The 22,518-nt window shown below is 51.3% G+C and overlaps 2 protein-coding genes across 2 annotated transcripts in view; one reads left to right on the forward strand and one right to left on the reverse strand.

Moving 5' to 3' along the window:
- Positions 1-1,824: 1,824 nt before the first annotated feature.
- Positions 1,825-15,414, reverse strand: LAMTOR1 (late endosomal/lysosomal adaptor, MAPK and MTOR activator 1). Its single transcript, XM_082220940.1, has 5 exons — positions 15,260-15,414; positions 7,286-7,428; positions 5,597-5,674; positions 4,622-4,748; positions 1,825-2,735 (listed from the first exon to the last, which is right to left on the reverse strand). Exons 1-5 carry the CDS (start codon positions 15,299-15,301, stop codon positions 2,643-2,645), a joined length of 483 nt encoding a protein of 160 aa, XP_082077066.1. The 5' UTR covers positions 15,302-15,414; the 3' UTR covers positions 1,825-2,642.
- A 732-nt stretch (positions 15,415-16,146) lies between these two features.
- Positions 16,147-22,518, forward strand: part of LOC309530540 (secreted frizzled-related protein 2-like) — a 31,736-nt gene continuing 25,364 nt past the window's right edge. Inside the window, exon 1 of the mRNA XM_082219572.1 lies at positions 16,147-16,187. The gene's annotated coding sequence lies outside the window, so the exon portion shown is untranslated. The remainder of the gene's footprint in view (positions 16,188-22,518) is intronic.

Genomic DNA, 22,518 nt, shown 5'->3' on the forward strand with positions numbered 1-22,518 from the left:
TTCCCCCCATCCCTGGCTCAGTGGCAGAGCACCGGCAGTGAGTCCTGGGTTCGGATCCTGGCATCTCAAACTCCTAAGTGGCGGGAAAGGCCTCTGCGCCAGAGAGCGCCTCCTGGTCCTTACGGAGCTTGAGCGAGAGTCGACTGACCTGCTGCAAGACCCGTTTCCGTTCAGTGACGTTTGTGCAGGGGAATCGCTTTTTGCAGGGTTGCGCCCCCACTGCTGTGTATCTTCGTTGGCGTTTGCCGGGTTCTTTTTCAATAAAAATGCTTGTCCAGGTGGCACCAGGTGTATCAGCTCTCCAGTTTTGTTGTTTACTTAAAGAGAGTACCCAGATCCCAGTACCCGCCTCCTCCCTTATTCCTGAGCTTGCAGGGCCCACCTTCCCCAACTCCACCCCACACGGCAGCTCCTGTTTCCTCTCGCTCCCTTAACGTAGGAAACTAGGAAAAGGCGGCTGGATCAGGCCGGTGGCCCATCTAGTCCAGCTTCCTCACTCCACCCCCCCCCCTTTTCCCAATAAATCTTCATTAATTTGAATTTAAAAATATCAAAATGCCGCGTTACCCCAATTTCTTCCTCCAACAACCGCTCCTTTTCGGAGAGCCCCCATCTCGGGAGGCAGAAGAAACTGGAATCCCAGCATCCTCTTCTCACAAGGGGCCAACCAGGTGCTCCAGTGGGATATACAGTAGCAGGATCCAACCTCCCCTCCTGAGGTTTCCAACTGGGGAGGCAGAGCACAGCCATCCTGGCCAATAGCCACCTCCTTATCCATAAATTTCTCTAGTCTTTTAGGGTAAAGGTAAAGAAAAGGAGTTTGGATTTGATATCCCGCTTTATCACTACCCGAAGGAGTCTCAAAGCGGCTCACATTCTCCTTTCCCTTCCTCCCCCACAACAAACACTCTGTGAGGTGAGTTGGGCTGAGCGACTTCAGAGAAGTGTGACTGGCCTAAGGTCACCCAGCAGCTGCAGGTGGAGGAGCGGGGGAACGAACCCAGTTCACCAGATTACGAGTCCACCACTGTTAACCACTACACCACACCGACCATTAGGTCCAGTCGCGGACAAATCTGGGGTTGTGGCACTCATCTCGCTTTATTGGCCGAGGGAGCTGACGTGCAGCTTCTGGGTCATGTGGCCAGCATGAATAAGCCGCTTCTGGTGAACCAGAGCAGCGCACGGAAACGCCATTTACCTTCCCGCCAGAGTGGTACCTATTTATCTACTTGCACTTTGAGGTGCTTTCGAACTGCTAGGTTGGCAGGAGCTGGGACCAAGAGCCAGTGTGGTGTAGCTGCTGGGTGACCTTGGGCCAGTCACACTTTTTTGAAGTCTCTCAGCCCCACTCACCTCACAGAGTGTTTGTTGTGGGGGAGGAAGGGAAAGGAGAATGTGAGCCGCTTTGAGACTCCTGAAGGGGAGTGAAAGGCGGGGTATCAAATCCAAACTCTTCTTCTTCAACAGGAGTTCACCCCGTCGCGGGGATTTGAACCGCCGACCTTCTGATTGGCAAGTCCTAGGCTCTGTGGTTTAACCCACAGCACCACCCTGTCCCTCTCTAGTCTTTTAAAGCCATCCAAATTTGTAGCTGTCATACCTCCTTTGGACATCCCATAGCCTAACTACGCACTGTGTGAAGGCCTTTCTTTTGTCTGTCCTGAATCCCCCAACACTCCGCTTCATCGGATGATTGAGAATTCTGGTGTTCCTCCCTCCCTCCCTTTCTCTGTGCCGTGTATCACTTTATAAGGTTTTTTTATCAAGTCCCCTCTTCCTCGTCTTCCCTGACCGAGTCACGCGACAAAACAACCAGGAGCCTTTTGCGTGGATGATGAACGTATTTATATTTTATCTACTTTAGCAAAAAAAAGGAAACCAACAAATTAAAACGAAACGACAGTTGAGCCACTTAAAAAGAGGGTGGTGATGGGTGAGACACCAAAAAAAGAGGAGCTGCAGGGTGTATCCCGCTCCCCACCCCCCGCAAGCTGCTCTTTGGCTTCTTCCCTCCCCTCCTTCCCATTAGGAAGAAGAAGACAACCCAACGCACCCTTCGTTGGTTCCCCCCCAAATCCTAAAAAGAAGGCCCAGCGTTCTGCGGGCAGCAATGGGAAAGTAATACAGGTTGAACCTCAAGTGGGAAGGGGCAGGCAGCAGCTGCAACGCATCTCAGCCCCCTAACCCCGGAGGCTCAATTTCAGAGCCTTATTAGGGGGGGGGAAAGGTAAATAATGAAAGCGAGCACAGCTGCCCTCCCCTCGCCATCAGTGGGCCTCAGGATCCCGTCCCCTCGATAACCAATAGTGCGGTGCTCACCTCTTTAGGAGCTGGGCTTAGCATGCAGTGTTCAGGGCCTGGCCCCCTCCTCAAACCAATTCATGTACGGGCTGACACCAATATGCCCCCCCCAAAAAAGACACACACGGGAGGGGGAAGAAACGTGGCTCCGACCAGCCCCGGGGAGCTGGCAGCTGGCGGAGGCGACTGTCTCTGGGGCGCAAGTGGCAGGAGGTTCAGTGTATCGCTGATCCGTACAAGTCCCACTGCAGTGAAAAGCCGACCGTGGCGAAGGAGAGGAAAGGAAAAGTGGGAGGTTGTTAAAAAACAAGAAGTTACAGACGTCTGCGGGATCGGCATCAGGGGATCCCAAACTGTACAACCAGTTCTTCTTTCGCATCCACTCGGATCTGGGAGAGAGCACTGAAGGCGTACGCAGCTATCCGGGAGACCTGGGGGGAGACGGGGAGAAGAGAGGGGTGAGCCGTATACAGGGCACTCCAGGAGAAGATTCACGTCACCCAAAAACCAGCATATTCTAGGGGGCAAGATTTGAACTCTGGGTTCGGTGGGGGGCGAACCAAGCCTTTTTCAGTTTTAGACAAGGCCCGTATGGAAACTCAAAAGCGCCAGTGATTCAGCTTTTGCCAAAACGGGGACCTCTAGATGTTTCGGAATCCGAACACCCATCAGCCCCAACGAGCACACGGAGGCCAAAACATCCCGTGGTCCCCTGCGTGGCGAAGGCTGAACTGGATATTGCTGGCGCGCAAGACCACAGGTGAGGACGCAATGCCTCTGCCGCCAGGAGCAGCCTGTTTGCTGCCCAAATGCAAAAATTCTGGGGAAAGTTCGACTCTTCAGAGCTGGGGATGCAACAGTCCCCCATAGCACCCCACGGCAGCAGACTTTCTGGGCAGACCACACAAGCTCACGTTCCTGGCCGTTTTTGGCCCTGTGGAATTTGCCGCCCGAGGCAGCTGCTTCCCTCTGCCTCCTGGAAGGCCCGGCCTTGCCTGCCCCCAATGCCTTCTTTTTTTTAGGGAGGACGATGTCTCATCACACCGTGGTCATGCGACATTTACCCCACCCCTTGCGGCTTCCATGGGGCCGATTCCACCCACCCAAAGTGCTTTGTGAACACGCAGAGCGGCAGAAAGGTAAAACGGGGAGGTAGGGCCCAGGTTTTTCTGTTTTTTTTTCATATTTTTCTTACACATCTTGTGCTGTTTATATTGTTATTTTACATTGTGATCTGCCCTGAGATCTATGGGTATAGGGCGGTATGCAAATATAAAAAAATAAGTAAATACAAAAACTGTAAAGGTAAAGGGACCCCTGACACTTAAGTCCAGTCACGAACAACTCTGGGGTTGCGGCCCTCATCTCGCTTTACTAGCCAAGGGAGCCGACATTTGTCCACAGACAGATTCCGGGTCATGTGGCCAGAATGACTAAGCTGCTTCTGGTGAAACCAGAGCGGCGCACGGAAACGCTGTTTACCTTCCTGCCAGAGCAGTACCTACTTATCTACTTGCACTTTGACGTACTTTAGAACTGCTAGGTTGGCAGGAGCAGGGACTGAGCAATGGGAGCTCACCCCGTTGCAGGGATTCGAACCACCAACCTTCTGATCGGCAAGTCCTAGGCTCTGTGGTTTAACCCACAGCGCCACCTGCGTCCCACAAAAACTGTAGAGACTGCTTAATCAGAAAACGTTCTGAAGCAGCGTACATAATCGGGCAGGACACGTCGATCTGGGGCGAGAAAGTGGACCTGGATCCACCTGCAGATTCATCCAGCCCAGTGGTCCTCCTGGGCGCATCCAGCGTCCCACAAAAGCAGGGAAAGGCAGCCAAAAGCCTCTTCCATGGCTGCTTCTCAACAACCAGTCCTGAGAGGCACCATGGCAGCAGCTGCTGATAACCACAGAGAGACTCTGGCCAGCTCCCTTTTTAAAAAGAGGATCTAATCTATTGATTAGATACTGAAGTACTTGGCGTGGCCCAGACGTGCAGCTGAGCATTGATGGTGCACATGGCCAGCTTACTCTGCCAGCTTCAAGAGCCAAAGCAGGGCTGGAATTCAGAGTCCCCCCCACAACAACCCTGCGAGGGAGGTTCAGCTGATGCCCCAAAGGTTGCCCATGGAGGGTAGTCTTCCAAGTCTGACCTAGCCTGACACTCTACCCACTATGCCACGCAAGTTCTCTTTCAGGACGACACAGTCGTGGTCCAACCCCACCACCTGCAGGGCCACAGGTGTTCTCCAGCCGTGCTTCAGGGGGACGGCGTCAGTGGGCGTCAGAGCCTCGTGGCCCTGGGGGGAGAGTACCCACCTGCTGCAAGTCTGCGAAGGGAACAGGGTCACTGGCAAGCACTTGATGGGGCTGCGTGGTGAGCGATGGGAGCGTCGAGAGCTTCTTCCACTGCATCAGGTTGCTGCTCAACATGGCCAGCCTGGTGCTGGAAGGAAAGGAAGGAGAAGAAAAGGAAGTGAGTGTGTCAGAGAGAGCGAGAGAGACTGACCAGGAGGGAGCAAGAAGTAGGAAGTGGGCATCTAGGCTTTGCTCTAAGGTGTGGGACGACGACGGGGTCTGTGGACCACTTGTGGTCCAGGTCATTTGATGTTTGTAAAAATACAGCCCTACAATATCTAGTACAGTGTATTGCAATTGTTATAAAAGGTAAAAATAAAGAAAAGATCACCGAGATGCTCAGAATTTTTCAGCGGTCCAGGGTGGGGAGTTTGGGAACTGCTGCCCTAAGGCCCATCTGGGCATAGCTGCCAACGTTTCCCTGTTTTTAAGGGAAATTCCCTTATTCCAAATAGGATTCCTTGCAAGAAAAGGGAAAAGTTGACAGCTATGGATCTGGGTGTTTTCCAGCAGACACTTCTGGCTCCTAAAAGAACAGCCACCCCACCCCCCACTAAATTATCCAGCTGAAACAAATAAACAGTGGGATAGCCAGGAGTGGATCAGTTCAGCAACCCAAAGCAAATCCATAAACTCTGATCTGCCCACCCCTGGCTCTAAAGGGAGAACATTATTTCCACTTCTAGGTGAAGCCGGGCCAGGCCTGTGAAGCATCTCGGTCCCAGACCAGTATGGAGTCCCACAGCAGAGCAATTCTCAATTGTCTGGTACTTAATTCGTGTGTTTAGCAGCCCACCTCTTAAGTTTAGAGTCCCTACAATTGGCAGGTGAAGGGCAAAGAATCAGGTGAGGAGAAGATGGGGCGGGGAGGAATTTCCGGGACAGAAGCAGGACAGAGTTGCTCTGGCCTCGCCGGGGGCGGGGGGGGGAACCTACCTGTACTGCCTGGCTCTATCCATGTACTCGTGCTGCTCCATGCCTTGCTGATCTGCGGCCGAAACGTCAATGATGTTGCTGCAAGAAAGCCAGGGCAGAGATCAGAGACCCTGACCCACCCGCTGCAGGTTCTCAGAGGGGAAGTGGATGTGCTGGACTCTGCAGCTGGCCTGGTGGGTTTTTTTAATAGCTCATTTAACGATCGTCTCGTGTGTGGCAAATCCCACCCAAACGCCAATTCATCCAACACTGGTTTCGGTTATAAAGGTTTTTGACCCGCTGTTTATACGTCTGACCTTGGAATACTGCCGTATTGCCTCTTTTGTAAATTTCTCTCTCTAATCTCCTTATCTTATACCTAACCATGCCCAATTGTTTTTCCCCCCTCTCTTTTCCTTTGAATTGTTTTTTAAAGACCTTTTAACTTGTTTTATTGTTGATGTGCTTGCCACCCTTGAGAGGAAGGGCGGTGTCAGATGCTGTTGGTGGTTGCTCGTGAGTAACCAGTCAGGACTCCAACCTGTCTTTTACAGGCTTTATTTTGCAAAACTATTTACAGTGCAGATCTACAAAGTTCATCTCCGTCTTAGTCACTTGCAGATTCCGAGAGTGGCCCCTTCTGCCCCCCCCAACATAAAAACTTAGACACCCCAATTCTCTGCCTCCCCCCCTTACGTTTCACCCTTCTGTGTAAGCTGGGCAACGGAAGCGGCATGGCTGCCTCCTGGTCAGCCGGGCTAGGTTATGTGCTTGGGCTTTCAGTAGCATCCTTGAGCCCTCCCCTCGCTTGGCTCCCCCCCTTCCCCCTCTGCTCCACTGGAGGCGTGGCTTTCCCCACCGCTCAGCGAGGCACTGCTCCTCAGAAGCACCTGAGGCCCTCTGTATCCACCTGGCTCCCTCCCCTGTTCCGATGGCAGCCCCCTGACAGGTGGGGTATAAATTTAATAAAAGCAAATATCCTGCGCATACCCACCCTCTCAGCAGCCGACGGAGACCTGAGAATGGACCCTCCACCAGCATGCCAAGCACGGATAGGCAGCTTCTGCACTGTACTTTTTACTCTGATTTTTCGGGTGTTGCAAACTTTAGCTGTCGCTGGCTCAGAATCTTAGTTGCCCAGCCTTGGGAAGACCCGCTCCCTGAAGGAGAAATTAACCCAAACTATCTGAGGGGTCACAGGGTCCTCCCTTCCTTGGAGACTTCCCTTAGAATGTGTGAGACCAGCATAGCCGGTGCCCTACTGGAAGACCACAGGCAGGCCAGGCCAGGGGCACAGCCCTTTCCCCACTGCTTGCCTCCCAATCCTTGGTCCTCTGAGCACGCAAGGTCCTTCCCACCCTCAGAGTTCTGCAAAAAGTGGTTCAGGAGGCTCCTCCGCCAGATATGCGAAGCCAACTCTTGCAAAACTGGAGCTGCCCAGACGTTTTGAACTACAACTCCCAGCATCCCCAGCACCACGTAGGAACCTGGGGCTGATGGGAACTGTAGTCAAAAAACGTCACCTGGATGGGGAAGGCTGCTTTTGGTACAGCACAGCCTGTTTTGGTCCTAGTCGTTCTGTTACCGGATTGCAGGGGGGGGGTTGGCCTAAATGGCCCTTTGGTTTCTTTCCAACTCTGCAATTCTATGTTTTTATGAATCCCGTTTGACTTTTCACCTCCTCGCTGAAGAAGAACGCGCTCAACTCACATGGCTGTCTTGGCGAGGATCGATGACAGCAGAGCCTGCTCGTCCGTCCGGGCTGAAGGCAGGTTGTGGCAGTTGTGCTCAGCTCCATTTAAGGGCTTGGGTGGGCTGGAGGGAGTGGGCAGCAGGGGCTTAGACTCATCGCCCTAAGGTGGGGAAAGCAAGGAGGAAAAGAAAGACAGCGGTCAGAATTTGCAGAGGACCCAGCAGCCAATGGCGGGCAAGGGAAGGGTCCCCAATCCGGTGTTCACTTGCTGCAGATTGCGTGCACACAGGAGTTAGAACACAGGAGTTAGAATGGCTCAATGCTCAACCCTGGTTCAGACATTTCGGGTGGGGGACGACGACAAATGCCCAATGGAAGAGGGTATGCACCCCTCCTCTCAGCACACAGAGAGCCTGCTGCTGGAGCCAGACCACATTGCAAACTGCCTAGAACATCATCTTGCCTGACAAATCCCCCAACAGGTCCCTGTCCCCCTACTTGGGACAGCTGATCTATAGGAGCTGCTAGCTGAGAGAGCCAGGCAGCCCAGCAGCTCCTCTGAACACAGAATGTGCTTCTGACTTCCATTCTTAGGTCTTCCTCTCTCCCTTCGCCGAATTCAGTGCTCCTTCCCCAGGAGCAGAGGCCGCTTGTCAGAGGGGTGGCAGTGGGCAGATGAGAAATGAGTCAGGGACATGCACAAGTAGCTAAGTGTGAAGCAGTAAAAATGAAAGTGCAACCATGTGAGCAGAATACTCCACAAGTCTTGGGATCTTTGTGTAATCATTGTGCAAGTCAATTGCATGCCTGTGCAATTCAGACTTGAGGCAAGGGCTGAAGGCACTTCAGGGCTGGCAACCTCTTCCCAATCCCACTGGGTTCCAACCACTGCACTAACACTTAACTGTACAGAATAGGCACCTGAATGTAGAAGCAAATCCAAAGGGGGGGGGGTGGTGCGAGACCTTGAAGTACTTGCCAGTCAACTAATAAGAGTTCACTGGTTCCAGGCCCTTCTTCCCAGTTCTAAATATTAAGATTATACCAGCAAGAAAGCATCTGTAAAAAAATGATTTACCGTATTTTTTGCACCATAACACTCACTTTTTTCCTCCTAGAAAGTAAGGGGAAATGTCTGTGCGTGTTATGGAGGGAATGCCTACGGATGGCTGGGGGGATCTGCTGCAGTCGTGAACAGAGGGTCCATGGTTCCCCTTTCTTCCCTCCTCTGTGGCTCGCTTTGAAACAGCAAAGCGGGAGAAGAGCCGCTGAGTGGGGAGGAGAGAGGGACAGAGAGCCTGCTTGCTTTAAAGGAGCAAAGCGGGAGAGGAGAGGAGAGGAGCCGCTTACACAAGTGTAAGCAGCTCCTGCCCGGTTGGCTCCTTTAAAGCAAGCAGGCTCTCTGTCCCTCTCTCCTCCCCACTCGCTAAATAACAGCAAAGATTTTTCAAGCAGGCTCTCTGTCTCTCTCTCCTCCCCACTCGCTAAATAACAGCAAAGATTTTTCAAGCAGGCTCTCTGTCTCTCTCTCCTCCCCACTCGCTAAATACCAGCAAAGTTTTTCGCAAGCAGGCTCTGTCTCTCTCTCCTCCCCACTCCTCTTATAAGAGCCTTCTCCTCTTATACCCCTTATATTAACAGCATCCTTCTCCACCCACCCCACGCTTGTCCCTTGTCCCTTGAGTGCTTTTCCTTCCCTCCCCACTTAAAACATGGTTACAAAGCACGGATCCACATGGATCCTCAGGATTTTTGCACTGGGTCACCCCAAATTCACCATCAGATCACATAGCATGTCCATGGCTACAGCTTGCACCAAAAAAATCACGCACCCACTGTTGCCTGGGGCCGCAGTGGTGCAAAAACGTGGTTACAAAGCACAGATCCACATGGATCCTCAGGATTTTTGCATTGGGCTACCCCAAACTCACCGTCAGATCACATGTCTGTGGCCACAGCATGAACCACAAAAATCATACATCCACTGTTTCGTTTAGAATATTTTTTTTCCTTGTTTTCCTCCTCTAAAAACTATGTGCGTGTTATGGTTGGGAGCGTGTTATAGAGCAAAAAATACGGTAAATCTAGTCTTACTGACTAGTGATTTAAATCGTGATTTTAATCAAATCCACCTTGGCTGCAGATCCTCTCCCTTGCCTGCACTGATTCAGCTGGAAAAGCGACAGAATTCTGGGCTGAGAAGCAACTAGTGGCTGGTTTCCTGAGCTTCTCCCCGCTGGTATTGCCCTGGACACCCCTTGCCCACCCCAAAGAGTTTTTAACTGCATAGTTCCATGTAAATGCCTACAGTGAATGCACAGCAAATGCGGCTTCCACCCATTGCAGTGCTGAAAAGCAGTGCGTTGGACAACAAACAGCTAATCTGTTTTTTGTTGTTCTGGAGCAAGAGTCCGTGTGATCATGAAGGATTCTGGCAATACTATGACTTTACTGAATTGTATCGTATTGTTTTCATTTGAATTTGTTGTTTGAATCTGTTGTTTGTCTTATACACTACGGTGTTTGGTATTAAAATGATAGCAATGTGTGTTGTTTTTTAATGCCACTGCAATCACTGTGAGGCACTTTTTGCTCGACATAGGTTGCTGGAAAAGCAGGATACAAATATTAAATCAACTCAGCTTAACATAACAAGTTCCTCCTGCTCACAAATAGCCCAACATGCACAGGTCACCTTTGGCCCTGACTGGGTAGCAACCCTTTGAGAGGGGACCACATTTCTGAGTATCCTTCTGGAAAAGGAGGCCAAAGTACCATGTCACCTTTTCTCCAAGCTGGTGTCCCCTCCAGATGCTGGCAGACATGCCCCGCTTCTCTTGCCTTCCTCAACTCGGGCTCCCTCTCCCCCTCACCCCTATTTCCAGGGGGCTCCTTGGCTTTCACCCCCCCTGGGCAAGTCCCAAATCACTCCAAAGGGGCTCTCGGCTTCCACGCCTGGCTTCCAGCAAGTGCTCACCTCTCATTCATACAGCCAGACAGACCCACCGGGCCTCTCTCAGGAATGCTCAGAGCACAAACTCTGGCAAGGCAGTTCCCTGCAGCTCCTGAAACCCGACCCCTCCAAGGTGCTGCTCCCACTACCACTGCTTGGAAACAGGCCTTGTTCCCTTCTGATCGCAGCCAACTTCAGCTGCCTGGCTTGCTATCTGCAACGGTGTGAGGAAGAGCAACCAATCTTTGTCCCCAGCCCCAGAAAAGGCAGTCCCATCCCTCTGGGCAAACTCCTCGGGGGCGCCCTGGCCCAGGGCTTTTATTTCAGACAGAACTCACCACAACTCAGTTCCGTTCCCTCTCAGGTGGGTGCCCTTGCCGTTCTTGGTGAGTTAAAAGGTAACGGTAAAGGGACCCCTGAGACAGCTCTGGGGTTGCGGCACTCATCTCGCTTTACTGGCCAAGGGAGCCAGCATTTGTCCGCAGACAGCTTCTGGGTCATGTGGCCAGCAGGACTAAACCGCTTCTGGCGAACCAGAGCAGCGCACGGAAACGCCGTTTACCTTCCCACCGGAGTGGTACCTATTTATCTACTTGCACTTTGACGTGCTTTCGAACTGCTAGGTGGGCAGGAGCTGGGACCGAACAGCGAGAGTTCACCCTGTCGCAGGGATTCGAACAGCCGACCTTCTGATCGGCAAGCCCTAGGCTCCACAGTGCCTTGGTGAGTTATGGTGCCTCTTTTTCTAGAAAAATAGCACTGCTGTGGCCCAACCTCTTATGGGCACTGTATGGGCATGGGGAGCCTGAGTGGTCCGGCACAAGCTTACTCAACCCTCAGTCACATCTCTGCATTTGATAGGAAGCAGAGGGAAAGAAAGATCTGTACATATCTGGGATACAGAGCCTGAGCACGTAGGTAGACAAACCTAATACTGAGGGCATGGTCCCCCCTCCTCTTGCCTGACAACAGAGCCCACTTGGCTGCACCAACCATGCAATAGTATCCGAGCAAGACTACAGAAGGAAAACAATTTCCCCCCTCTAGCTGATGCTTGCAGAGTTCCCACTCCAGGCCTCAGAGACATCCACGCCTGTTGTGCAATGGGCAAATGCTCTTCCTGCCTGCGAAAGGGATTCCACCAGAACCTCTGAGTCACCTTCCCGGCTGCTGCTGCTGAGTGCTTCTGGTCCTTCTGGCACATCCCAAGCAAAGGGCTCTCTGTTCACATGGCAACGCCTGACAAGAGCTCCCTCAAAAGTCTTAACTGCTCCCCAGTGCCCATGAAGCCTATATGGGACTCAGCCGTGTCAAAGTGGGAAAGGAGTCCCACAAAGTGCGACCACCAGGGCAGACGGCTGTGCTAGTCCTAAACAAAACCAAGGCAGCCTTGCAGGACCCACGCCAAGTGTGACTTCCAGGAGTGCCCTGCAACAGTCGAACAAAATCTTGAAGTGCAACAGGACCCTCCGCAGCGCCAAGTTCCTTCGTGATTTAAGAAGCGCCTTGTGAGCCCCACACAGGCTGGAAAGGCAAAAGTAAAAGGAAGCTACACAGAATCTACACAAGAGAACTTTCTGTTCTTTCTTTCAGAGTTTGAACCAAAGAGGGCTGGAGAACATATGAGGAATATCTGTTTCGAGAAGTTCTGTTTTCTTTCTCGGCCGCAAGGCTAAGAAGTGAAATCACAGGATAACTTTTTGTCTTGCCAGAAGGGATGAAGGATGGACAAAGCGATACATTTTCACTTCAGTTATTTTAATGCAAAAACATGCATAATTCCCAGCATCAAGAGGGTTCCCTGCTGTTCTCCCTGACTCCCAAATCTTCATGCCTCCCAAAGGGAACCACGCTGGTGCCCACACCTGAAAATGGTATCTAAGGAGCTATTTTGTCACCTGTCATTTTACCAGAGGAAGATGCCTTGTATCAAGGCCCTTGTTCATGTGCCTGCTCCTCGAGAGGTCTGGAAGGTGGCAACACGAGAACGGAGCCTTCTTTGCAGTGGCTCCCCGTCTGTGCAATGCTCTCCCCAGGGAAGTTCGCCTGGTGCCTTTAAGCACCAGGCAAAAGCATTCTTTTTTAACCAGGCCTTTGGTTGATTTGATTGGCATCCTATGCCCTTTTAAAATGTTGGGGGTTGGCAGGCTTAATGGGTTGTTGTTTGTATTTTGATTATGTATTTTGTGGCTTTATATTATGATTTTATTCTGTGAATTGTCCTGAGACATATATAAATAATAATAATAATAATAATAATAATAATAATAATAATAATGTCAGACCAGTGGCCAAAGTAAAAAGTCACCTCTGGAGAAACGAGCCTGGGTGGCTGAAGGGTCCCCTTCTCCCTTTCAGGCTGTGCATGCTCCACCCATAACACACAAACACGGAGAGCATTAAACAGTAAGGGCCAATGGAAACTGACGTGCCAGTGTGCCAGAGGTAAACACAATGATTCCAGGAAAGGGCTGACATGATCCACTCTTCCCTTCACTGTGATAAGATCGGCAGAGAAAGTAAACAAAGAGAAGAAGTATCCCACTTCTAACTATTGTTGTACTGTGGGTGCAACCTTGAAGGCAGCATAAAGGTATTTTAAATGAAAAAATAAACAATGTTGTTAGGAGGCTAGCAATGCTAGTTGGTTGAAAGGTTAGTACAAATGCTTGGATAATCGCAATCTCTCTCTCTCACTCACACAGAGTATTCCCCCACCCTTGATGGCTCCGGTGACAGTTTCACAGGTGCCCTTCAAGATGACAGCGATAGAGGCCACCAAGAATAGCAGCAGGAGAGATAGAAAGTGAGCAGGCTGACAGCCCAGAACAGCTGATCTGTCTGGGCTTGCCAAGTAACAGAGATCTGAGAGTTCAGGCCAAGGCATTTCTGCACTCCCCCCCCCCAACTACACACAACCTGGCCAAGGCATGAGCAACAAAGATGAAACCTCAGATCTGAAGGGAAGAGGATATTTCTGAAGACCTCTCTATCTTGGTCATGTGAGAAGCAAGTTCTGTGCACAATCTACTACAAATGGAAAGTGGATTCTCTCCTATGCTTAGAAAACCCCCAAAAACAAATCAAGCCAGGGTGCCTAGCAATACATGAGCTGTTTTATACTAGTAATTCTGCTTACTGATTATGGTTATTATTCTAGCCTTATACAACGTGTTATATGCCAGCCACTAACAAGGGCACCTGCAAAGAGCCTCCAGGCAACCAGAGTTTTGTTTCATTCAGGCTGCACAGCACAGGATGAACTGACATTCAGGTAAAACACATCAGAGTAATTTCCAACGCCGCTTCATGGCCAGGGCTTCTCCTCACAACTCCACCTTGGCTGCTTGGAATGCAAAATACAGTGGTACCTCAGGTTATGTACTTAATTCATTCCGGAGGTCCATACTTAACCTGAAACTGTTCTTAACCTGAAGTATCACTTTAGCTAATGGGGCATTCTGCTGCCGCTGCGCCACCAGAGCACAATTTCTGTTCTCATCCTGAAGCAAAGTTCTTAACCTGAAGCACTATTTCTGGGTTAGCAGAGTCTGCAACCTGAAGCATATGTAACCTGAGGTACCACTGTATTTTCCTAGACCTGCCTGGGCTCCCTTTCCCTGCCTTATTTACCAAGCCTGCCCATTTGAGAGCAGTGAGAATGTAACAGATCTTGCATTTCATTACAGGGAAGTCATATGACTTGAATTTGGGAAGTTGTGCTTTAGGCAAAGGGGAAGGCTGAACACTGGGGCTCAAAGAGGTACCCTGTTGCTTCACATGCTGCAGGAGCCAAAACACACCACACCAGAGAGGCAAGCTAGAAAGCAGCAGAACAGGCTCCCCTCCGGCCACACCCATCTGGGCTGCCGGTTGCCTCACCTGCAATGTGGGAGGGGACCCAATTGGAGGCTTTGCCAGAAACCAAGAAAGGCAATGATAACTGAACAGTGGTGGCGTGTTTCCCCCCCAAAGATAAATTTCTTAAACTCTGGATCAACAGGTACTAGGGGCATATAGGACCACAGACCGTGCTGTGTGAGATCAGGAGACTGAAGCAGACAAGAGAGAGCTTTGCCTGCAAGCTGCACATCTCCTCTTCTCACTAAGGCATGACAATGTGAAGGAACAAAGTGTCACAAATGACAAGCACAGAACAGGATGCAGGGAAGAGCAACAGGCGGAGAAACCACAGTGACAAAGGAGATGGAGGAAGACTCGCAGGGTGCGAAAGACGGAGGCCAGTAGTGTAGGCGGGGAAGCGGAGGGCGATTCCTTCCCACGCCTCCCCAAGCCCAATATCCTCGGCTTCCTTCTTGCTCCCCAGCAATGGATTTCTGGGCACATGCTCTCCAGCCCCCCACCCCGAGGCGCACACACGGCAGGGGGTCTCCCCCAGGGGTGACAACTCGGACACTATACTGGGGGGGGGCAGGTCTAAGCCCCACCCCGCATAATTGATCACATGCGCACCACCTGAAGGGCCATGCCCATCGCCAGGGGGAGGGCAAAGGGATCTCGACCCATGGGGTCTCCACGCGCACCAGGCCCGGGAGGGAAGCGCCTCCTCTTTTTTTATTCAAAATTAAAGCAAAACATATTATCCAAAAACATATCATCCTTATTTCCCCCCCCATTTTTCCTCCCTCCCCCCACCCACCCATCCCCGACTTCCCTCAGTTCCAGTCTTTGATTTCTCAAAGAATGCTGTTTCCTGCATGTTATGCAGTTGTACAGATCCTCAAACTATTTAGCTGATTATTATCAATAAAAAGTGTGTGACTGTTTATTCCAAGCCAGCCAAGGAGTCCAGTTCGCTCTGTTGCGTCTTCAAATACCTGGGGTAAAGGGTTCCCAAGTTCTCCTTGTCCCGGAGCTTGTGTGTCAGCGCCTCCTCGAATGGGGGGCGCGGGTCAGGGGGGGCCTCAGAGGCCCCCCCACCCGCCCCCCCTTCTCCCCGGGCCCAGGGACCACCCCAGCCTCAGAACCGCCTGCCGGCCCGCCCAGCCGAGAGGCCTCCCCTCCCCTCCCCTCTCACCTGGTCCGAGGCCTCGTTCTCGCTGCTGTAGCAACACCCCATGGCGGCGTCCGGAGAGCGGCCTGGCCTGGCCTGGCGGGTCACATGCGGCGGCTTCGGCGACCCCTGCCCGCCTGTCTCTGCCGCTCTCTCGTGCTTCTTCCCCTCCCTGCCCTTCTTCCGGCCACGTGACGCTCGCTCTACGGGGGGGAGGGAGGGAGGTGTTTTTTCACGTGACCGCGCGGCTACAACATCCGGGGCAGGCGAAGGCCGGGCGAGGGAGGAGGGAGGCGAGCTCACGTGATGCGGAACAGGAGGAATAGGGGGAGGAGCTTGGGGGCGTTTGTTTTTTGTTTCCCCTCCGGACGCGCGTGCGCAGTCGGAGAAAAGGCGTTTCCCAGGGAGAAATCGTACGTCGGCGAGTGCGCATGCTCGCTGAGGGCGGGCATAATAATAGGAATACACATTACTAGCAAGACCCTAATTGTAATAAATAATAATAATAATAATAAACATTAATGTCAAGGCCCTAACTGTAATAATTAATATTAATAATAATATTTTTTTAAAAAACATTAATGTCAAGGCCTGAATAATGTCAAGGCCCTAATTGTAATAATAATAATAATTATAATAAACATTAATGTCAAGACCTTAATCGTATTGATAATAAAAATAGGATTAAGCATTAATGTCCATGCCTGAATTGTAATAAGAATAAACATTAATGTCAAGGCCTTAATTGTTACTTAACAAGGAAAATAGACTTCTTCTTCAGAGGAATAACATCCTTCCCTTATTTGTCCCTTAGGAAAGAGGAGTAAATTCGCTGTCAAGTAATTCCAGAGCCTCCACTTCTTCTTCCTGAAACGCCACCCTCTGCACAGTCCCGCAGGACCATGCCCCAAGGAGCTTACAATTCAGGCTGTGGGAAGAATAAGAAATGGAAGTAAGGGCAGGGAGAGGAGGGGAAATGCTGGGCCTTAATAACCGTGGAGTGGGAAGGGACCCCAGGGGTCCTCTAGTCCACCCCATCCCCACAAGGCAGGAATCTCAGCTAAAGCATCCCTGACAGCAGGCCACCCAGCCTCTCCTTAAAAACCTCCACGGAAGGAGAGTCCACCGCCTCCTGAGGGAGACCACAGGAAGGAAGTGTATAAAATCCATGATTCTTTGAGTGCCCTTAAAAAGCTATACAGTACACCCATCTCAACCTATTAGATGAAAAAAATCTCCATTACTGTCACATTGAACAACACCCCTTTGGGGGGGATAGAACTAAAACCGTCTGCTTTGGCTGATTCAGACGCAGAAATATCCGCTGCTATCTGGCCATGGCAGAATTCACATGACACCTTTGTTCTATGGAGGAATTTTGGTGGGGTAATAGATGGTGAGCTTGCTATCTAGGGCTGTGACAGGTGTCATCTCACCAGAGGCAACAGCACATATTCAAGGCAAATCTAAAAAAATGTAGTATAAACACTGAAAATTGGGAAACACTTGCCTGCAAGGGCTTCAGTTGGAGAACAGCCTTGACCAAAGGTGTCATGGGCTTTGAAGACACTTGAACTCAGGACGCAAGGGAGAAACGTGCTAAGAGGAAGGCATGCTTGGCAAATCCACACCGTGATCAACTCCCACCCGGAAACCAATGTCCCCACTGTGGAAGGACATGTGGATCCAGAATTGGTCTCCATAGTCACTTACGACTCATTGTTAAGACCATGTTCATGGAAGATGCTATGAGGAAAAGACCTGCTCCTTTTCCCATATGGGGTACCCAAAAGCCCATATAGAGTCCTTTTGTAGGTTCTCTATCAGTAGGAGAAAATAACAGAGACCAACTAGAGAATATTGAGAAGCAAAACAGCTAGTAAGCCTGATCTTTATTAAAGCTGTTGCAACAGGGTGCTCCCCTCACACGCAGGAGGGGGGAGGGAACCTGAACAAAGGTGTGGCCGCCCTTATACTTTGTAAATTGCCCACCCTCAAACTCCAGACCACCCCCAGAAACATCATACATACATCACAGAAGGGGTGTATCCCAGGACTGTAGCCTTATGAGGCTTTGCCCTCGGGTGGGAAAAATATTGCGCCTGGGAAAGGGAAGTGGGAGTCAACAGACACTCAAGGCATAGTTTCGGAGAAAAGGCTTTTATTTCTACCATCCATGAACTGGCAGAAGGAGCAAGTGTGATAAGTCACAAAAAGCATGCACGAGTTCACAATCATGTGCACAAGCATATATACCCCTTTCCAGTTCCCTCCTCCTTTCTCCTCCCTCAGGAGTCCTGCCCTATGTTGAGGTTCCTCTGAGCATGAACAGAAAGCTGTTTTGGGACTATTGTGGACTCTTGGCAGGAAAGGGGGGTGAGGGGGTTTTCAGAGTGTTCCCGTTGTTTCATTCTTGTGCTTTGGCATGGTTCCCGGAGAGAAAGCAAGTTGCAATGCGGTTCTGAGAAAGGCCTGAGAAGACAATGGGCTCTGTTCTCTACCTTGTTGCAATCAGTGGCGTAGCGTGGGTTGTCAGCACCCGGGGCAAGGCAAGTAATTTGCGCCCCCTAACCCGTGGATTTGTGCCCCCTAACCCTAACCCCCAGATGTTGCGCCTGGTGCAGCCGGGCCCCCCTGCACCCCCACACGCTACACCACTGGCGAGCGCCTCCTAAGCATGTGCAGAGTGCCTCCCTCCGCCCCCGCCACGTGGAGCTCAGCCTGCGCGTGGGCAGGCCCTTTGCGTCACGCGCGCTTGGCAATCGCCGGCACCTCTCCTCTTCTCTCTCTCTCCCTGGAGAAATGAAGCAGTGACCCAACAAGGAGTAGCAAAGGATGGGCGTGTTTCGTCCCTGATCCGGATGAGATCAAGGCGCCGGCAACGGGAAGGAGGCGAGGGAGAAGCAGGAGCAGGCCAGCCGAGGCTGCTCCAGACCCCCCCCCCATCTCTCCCATCGCCGCTGGAGGGGTCATGGAGGCACTGAGCCCAGGAGGCGGGTAGCCAGCCAGGGCGCACCTACCCAACCTCGCCGCGCCCAGGCGCGCTGCTCTTTCCGGCTTCCTCCCGGCCGGGCCAGCAGCTCCACCTCTTCCTTTGCCTCTTTGAGCCGCTTAATTCCCAGCAAGCGATTAGCAGGCTCGGATCGGATCCTGCGGCAGGCAGCGCCTCCACCTCCTCCTCCTCCCGGCTTTGCTGCTGCTGCTGTGCGGCTCTTTTCCCTCCACCGACGGTGCGCTGCGCCTTGGAGAGGTTCCCGCTTCCTCGAAGGGGGCCGGCCAAACGGAGACGACAACCCCCCACCGCAAACAAGCCTCGATTGCTTTCCCTTCCCTCTGGACTCGCGCCCCCCCCCCCGATGTTGCGCCCGGTGCGGCTGGCACCCCTGGCACCCCCCCACGCTACGCCACTGGTTGCAATCTTTTTAGTTACAGCAAGTGGAATGTTTCTGATGCTTAGCTGCTGAGAAAATGACTTTGAGAAGCTTTGAGAAGCTTTGAGCTTGCTTTGGTGGGGGGTGACTTCGGGCCTAGGTGAGGTCACTTGTCCTCACCTTCCTTCAGGACCACCTCTCCTAATACTTCATACATACATCAGAGAGGGCGGTCTAAAGCAGAATCCTGAGTGTGTTGTTTATCTCCTGTCTGCCATTTACCTGATTGCATTATCTGGGTTGTGGCCACTCTTTTGTTATTAAAGGTAAAGGTAAAGGGACCCCTGACCATTAGGTCCAGTCGTGACCGACTGGGGTTGCGGCGCTCATCTCACTTTATTGCCGAGGGAGCCGGCGTACAGCTTTCGGGTCGTGTGGCCAGCATGACTAAGCCGCTTCTGGCAAACCAGAGCAGCGCATGGAAATGCCGTTTACCTTCCCGCCGGAGCAGTACCTATTTCAGTGTTTTTCAACCTTTTTTGGGCAAAGGCACACTTGTTTCATGAAAAAAATCACGAGGCACACCACCATTAGAAAATGTTTAAAAATTTAACTCTGTGCCTATATTGACTATATATAAAGTAATTCTCTTGAATAGGAATCAAATAAACACAAAGAAAGTATTTTATAATTACTTTATTATGAAATAGTAAGTAAACAGAAATATGAAAAATTATAAAATACTTTATTCAGTGCGCAACCTGGGCCTGTTTGGCTGAACACAAAGCTGATATTCTGGCTGGAATCAAACGTTGCGGACCGTTCTCTGCTCAGCGGGGATTGATCCGCTGATCCCCGCTGAGCCGGCGGATGACAGCTCCATCTCCGCACTGTGTGCGGAGAGGGAGATGTCAGAGCCCCGCTGCTCTCTATGGGGAATCGGATGAGAGCGGACCGCCTGTCCGCTCTCATCCGATCCCATCCGATCTGACCCTCACCCAGGACGGATGGAAAATAGGGTGGACACAGTCCGGCGCCCGCCTAGTGGGCAAAAATTTGACATTATTATTTTTTAATCTTTCGAATTTTTCAATTTTTCCCACGGCACACCAGGCAACATCTCGCGGCACACTAGTGTGCCGCGGAACAGTGGTTGAAAAACACTGACCTATTTATCCACTTGCACTTGTAGCAGGAACCCCCACCCCAATCATTCTGTTTGTGCAAACTTCACACACACTCACACCCTACATACGCCACATTTCTGTTATAAATTCATAGAAAATCAACCATACATCGGATTTGCACTGTTCCATTTTTATTTTACTCCATATGACAAGGACTATCAAAGGGGGGTGGCTTGATTCTGGTCAGCCATAATCCCTTCACCATCCCAGCACATCCACAGGAGCCCTGCCCAGTTGCTATGTCAACCCTGATGATCCCAGACAGAAGACAATCAGGATCACAAAGAACTTGCATATGGGAGTGGATTCAGCATGGACTGAAACAAAGGACAATGATCAGATCTTCCCTCTGGGGGGCAGGAAACTGCAAACTCCCTTTGTCTCCTGGAAGTGACTCATGGGCAGGGGGAAAGGAGGAACCAGCCAGGTGACAGGACACTCAGGTTACCACCACAACTCCTCCCTCAACCCCTCCTTTGTGTAATGTATGCATGATGCCAACCCCTTCTGTAATGTATGCATGATGTTTCTGGGGGTGGGCTTGACCTAGAGGAGGGGAATTTCAAAAGTTTTTATAAGGTCTTGCACACCATCTTTCTGGGTCTTTTCCTCTCTCCTGCGAGTGAGGGGAACACCCTGTTGCAACAGTTCAATAAAGGCCAAGCCTACAGGCTGCTGTTTTGCTCCAAGTTATCCTGGTTGGTGGACGCGGGTGGCGCTGTGGGTTAAAGCCTCAGCGCCTAGGGCTTGCCGATCGAAAGGTCGGCGGTTCGAATCCCCGCGGCGGGGTGCGCTCCCGCTGCTCGGTCCCAGCGCCTGCCAACCTAGCAGTTCGAAAGCACCCCCGGGGGCAAGTAGATAAATAGGTACCGCTTACCAGCGGGAAGGTAAACGGCGTTCCATGTGCTGCGCTGGCTCGCCAGATGCAGCTTTGTCACGCTGGCCACGTGACCCGGAAGTGTCTCCGGACAGCGCTGGCCCCCGGCCTCTTGAGTGAGATGGGCGCACAAACCCCAGAGTCTGTCAAGACTGGCCCGTTTGGGCAGGGGTACCTTTACCTTTACCTTTATCCTGGTTGGTGTCTTTGTTTTTGTCCAAGGGAGCCCTCGGATTTTTCCGGTAACACACTCTGACGTGCCTTCAAACTGCTAGGTTGGCAGGAGAGCAGGGACTGAGCAACAGGAGCTCACCTCGTCATGGCAAGTCCTAGGCTCTGTGGTTTAATCCACAGCGCCACCCGCATCCCCTTTTGTTATTATAACTACTTAATTCCTGAATCCAGGTCATTGGCTTACCTTATTCACACCTTAAATGTGCCCTTAAGGCAGGATTTGTGAGCACAGAGCCAATGGGGAGATTTCCCACTTCCTTTGACCTTCCAGAGAAATATTTGAGGTCATTTTGGGAGAGAGAAAATGGTTTCAGTACTTTTCTGTGGGTTTCAGACATGTGGTTTACATATTTGTATGTGTTTGCTTGGTACATTTATGAATATATATTTTATATTTATAAGACCTTAAAATTCTTATAACAAAGACAATCTTACTCGGCTACGAGCAGTGGCGTAGCGTGGGTTGTCAGCACCCGGGGCAAGGCAAGTAATTTGCGCCCCCTAATCCGTGGATTTGCGCCCCCTAACCCTAACCCCCAGATGTTGCGCCCGGTGCAGCCGGCCCCCCCTGCACCCCCCACGCTACGCCACTGGCTACGAGTGATCTTCAAAGAAGAAGAATTGATAACAAAAGTGTGGCTGCTGATAGCCCTGGTACAATTGTCCAACACTGGTGGCAGCATTGCAAGAAACAATATAAGCCAGGGGTCAGCAACCTTTTTCAGCCGTGGGCCGGTCCGCTATCCCTCAGACCACAAATTCCTATGCCCCACAAATAACCCAGAGATGCATTTTAAATAAAAGGACACATTCTACTCATGTAAAAACACGCTGATTCCCGGACCGTCCGTGGGCCAGATTTAGAAGGTGACTGGTCCGCATCCGGCCCCCGGGCCTTAGGTTGCCTATCCCTGACATAAGCTCTTGGTCCATCAGGAAAATAATAAATCCAGGGATCCTCGATGCCTGTAAAACCAACTGGAAAATCTCTTAGCACAAACCAAAAGATGACTTAACGGCAGGCAAGCTTTCCGTAACTCTTCCTCTGGCTGGAAGTTAAAAGCGAAAAAGGAAGGTCATGTGGTCTGTGTTTAGTCACATACTTAGATGACAAAGCATCTAGTGGCACTTTAAGCACTTACAGATCTATTGTTACAAGGGTTTTTCTTTGGGGGGTGGGGGTCACCTGGATTCCGTCCAAGCCTGTGATCCTGCATCCAGCAAGGGTTAGAACATAGAAGGAAAGGCAGTGGAGCCTGCCAAACCAGTTCCTTTGTTAAGGGGATGGGCTTTGGCTGGCCAGCTTAATGGAGTCATCCGCATCTCAAAGAATGTGCCTGGTTTCAAGAGCTGCAACTGTAGTGATGGCGCTCTCTGGGAAACGGGGGGGGGGGGTTAGGCATTTTCCCTTCACTTGGCTGGTAGATGGAAGAAGGATAGCTGGAAAAAGACTGGATGATGAAGGCTGGAAGCTGCAGGACACAAGATGTCTTGCACTATTGTAAACAAAAATCTACCTTTTTTCCCTTATGGGGTACCCAAGGGCCCATATAGAGTCCTTATGTAGGTTCCCTATTGGTAGGAGAGGATAACAGAGGCCAACCAGAGAATATT

The sequence above is a fragment of the Podarcis vaucheri genome (genome assembly GCF_965113315.1).
Source record: "Podarcis vaucheri genome assembly, chromosome: 4".
In the NCBI taxonomy this organism is placed as follows: Eukaryota; Metazoa; Chordata; class Lepidosauria; order Squamata; family Lacertidae; genus Podarcis; species Podarcis vaucheri.

Excerpts from the sequence above, each read along its gene's own strand:
- LAMTOR1 (XM_082220940.1), bottom strand. The coding sequence starts at position 15,301 with ATGGGGTGTTGCTACAGCAGCGAGAACGAGGCCTCGGACCAG. Across the intron at positions 7,429-15,259 it reads AGAACGAGGCCTCGGACCAG|GGCGATGAGTCTAAGCCCCT; the intron begins GTGAGAGGGGAG and ends TCCCCACCTTAG. Across the intron at positions 5,675-7,285 it reads ATCCTCGCCAAGACAGCCAT|CAACATCATTGACGTTTCGG; the intron begins GTGAGTTGAGCG and ends GCTTTCTTGCAG.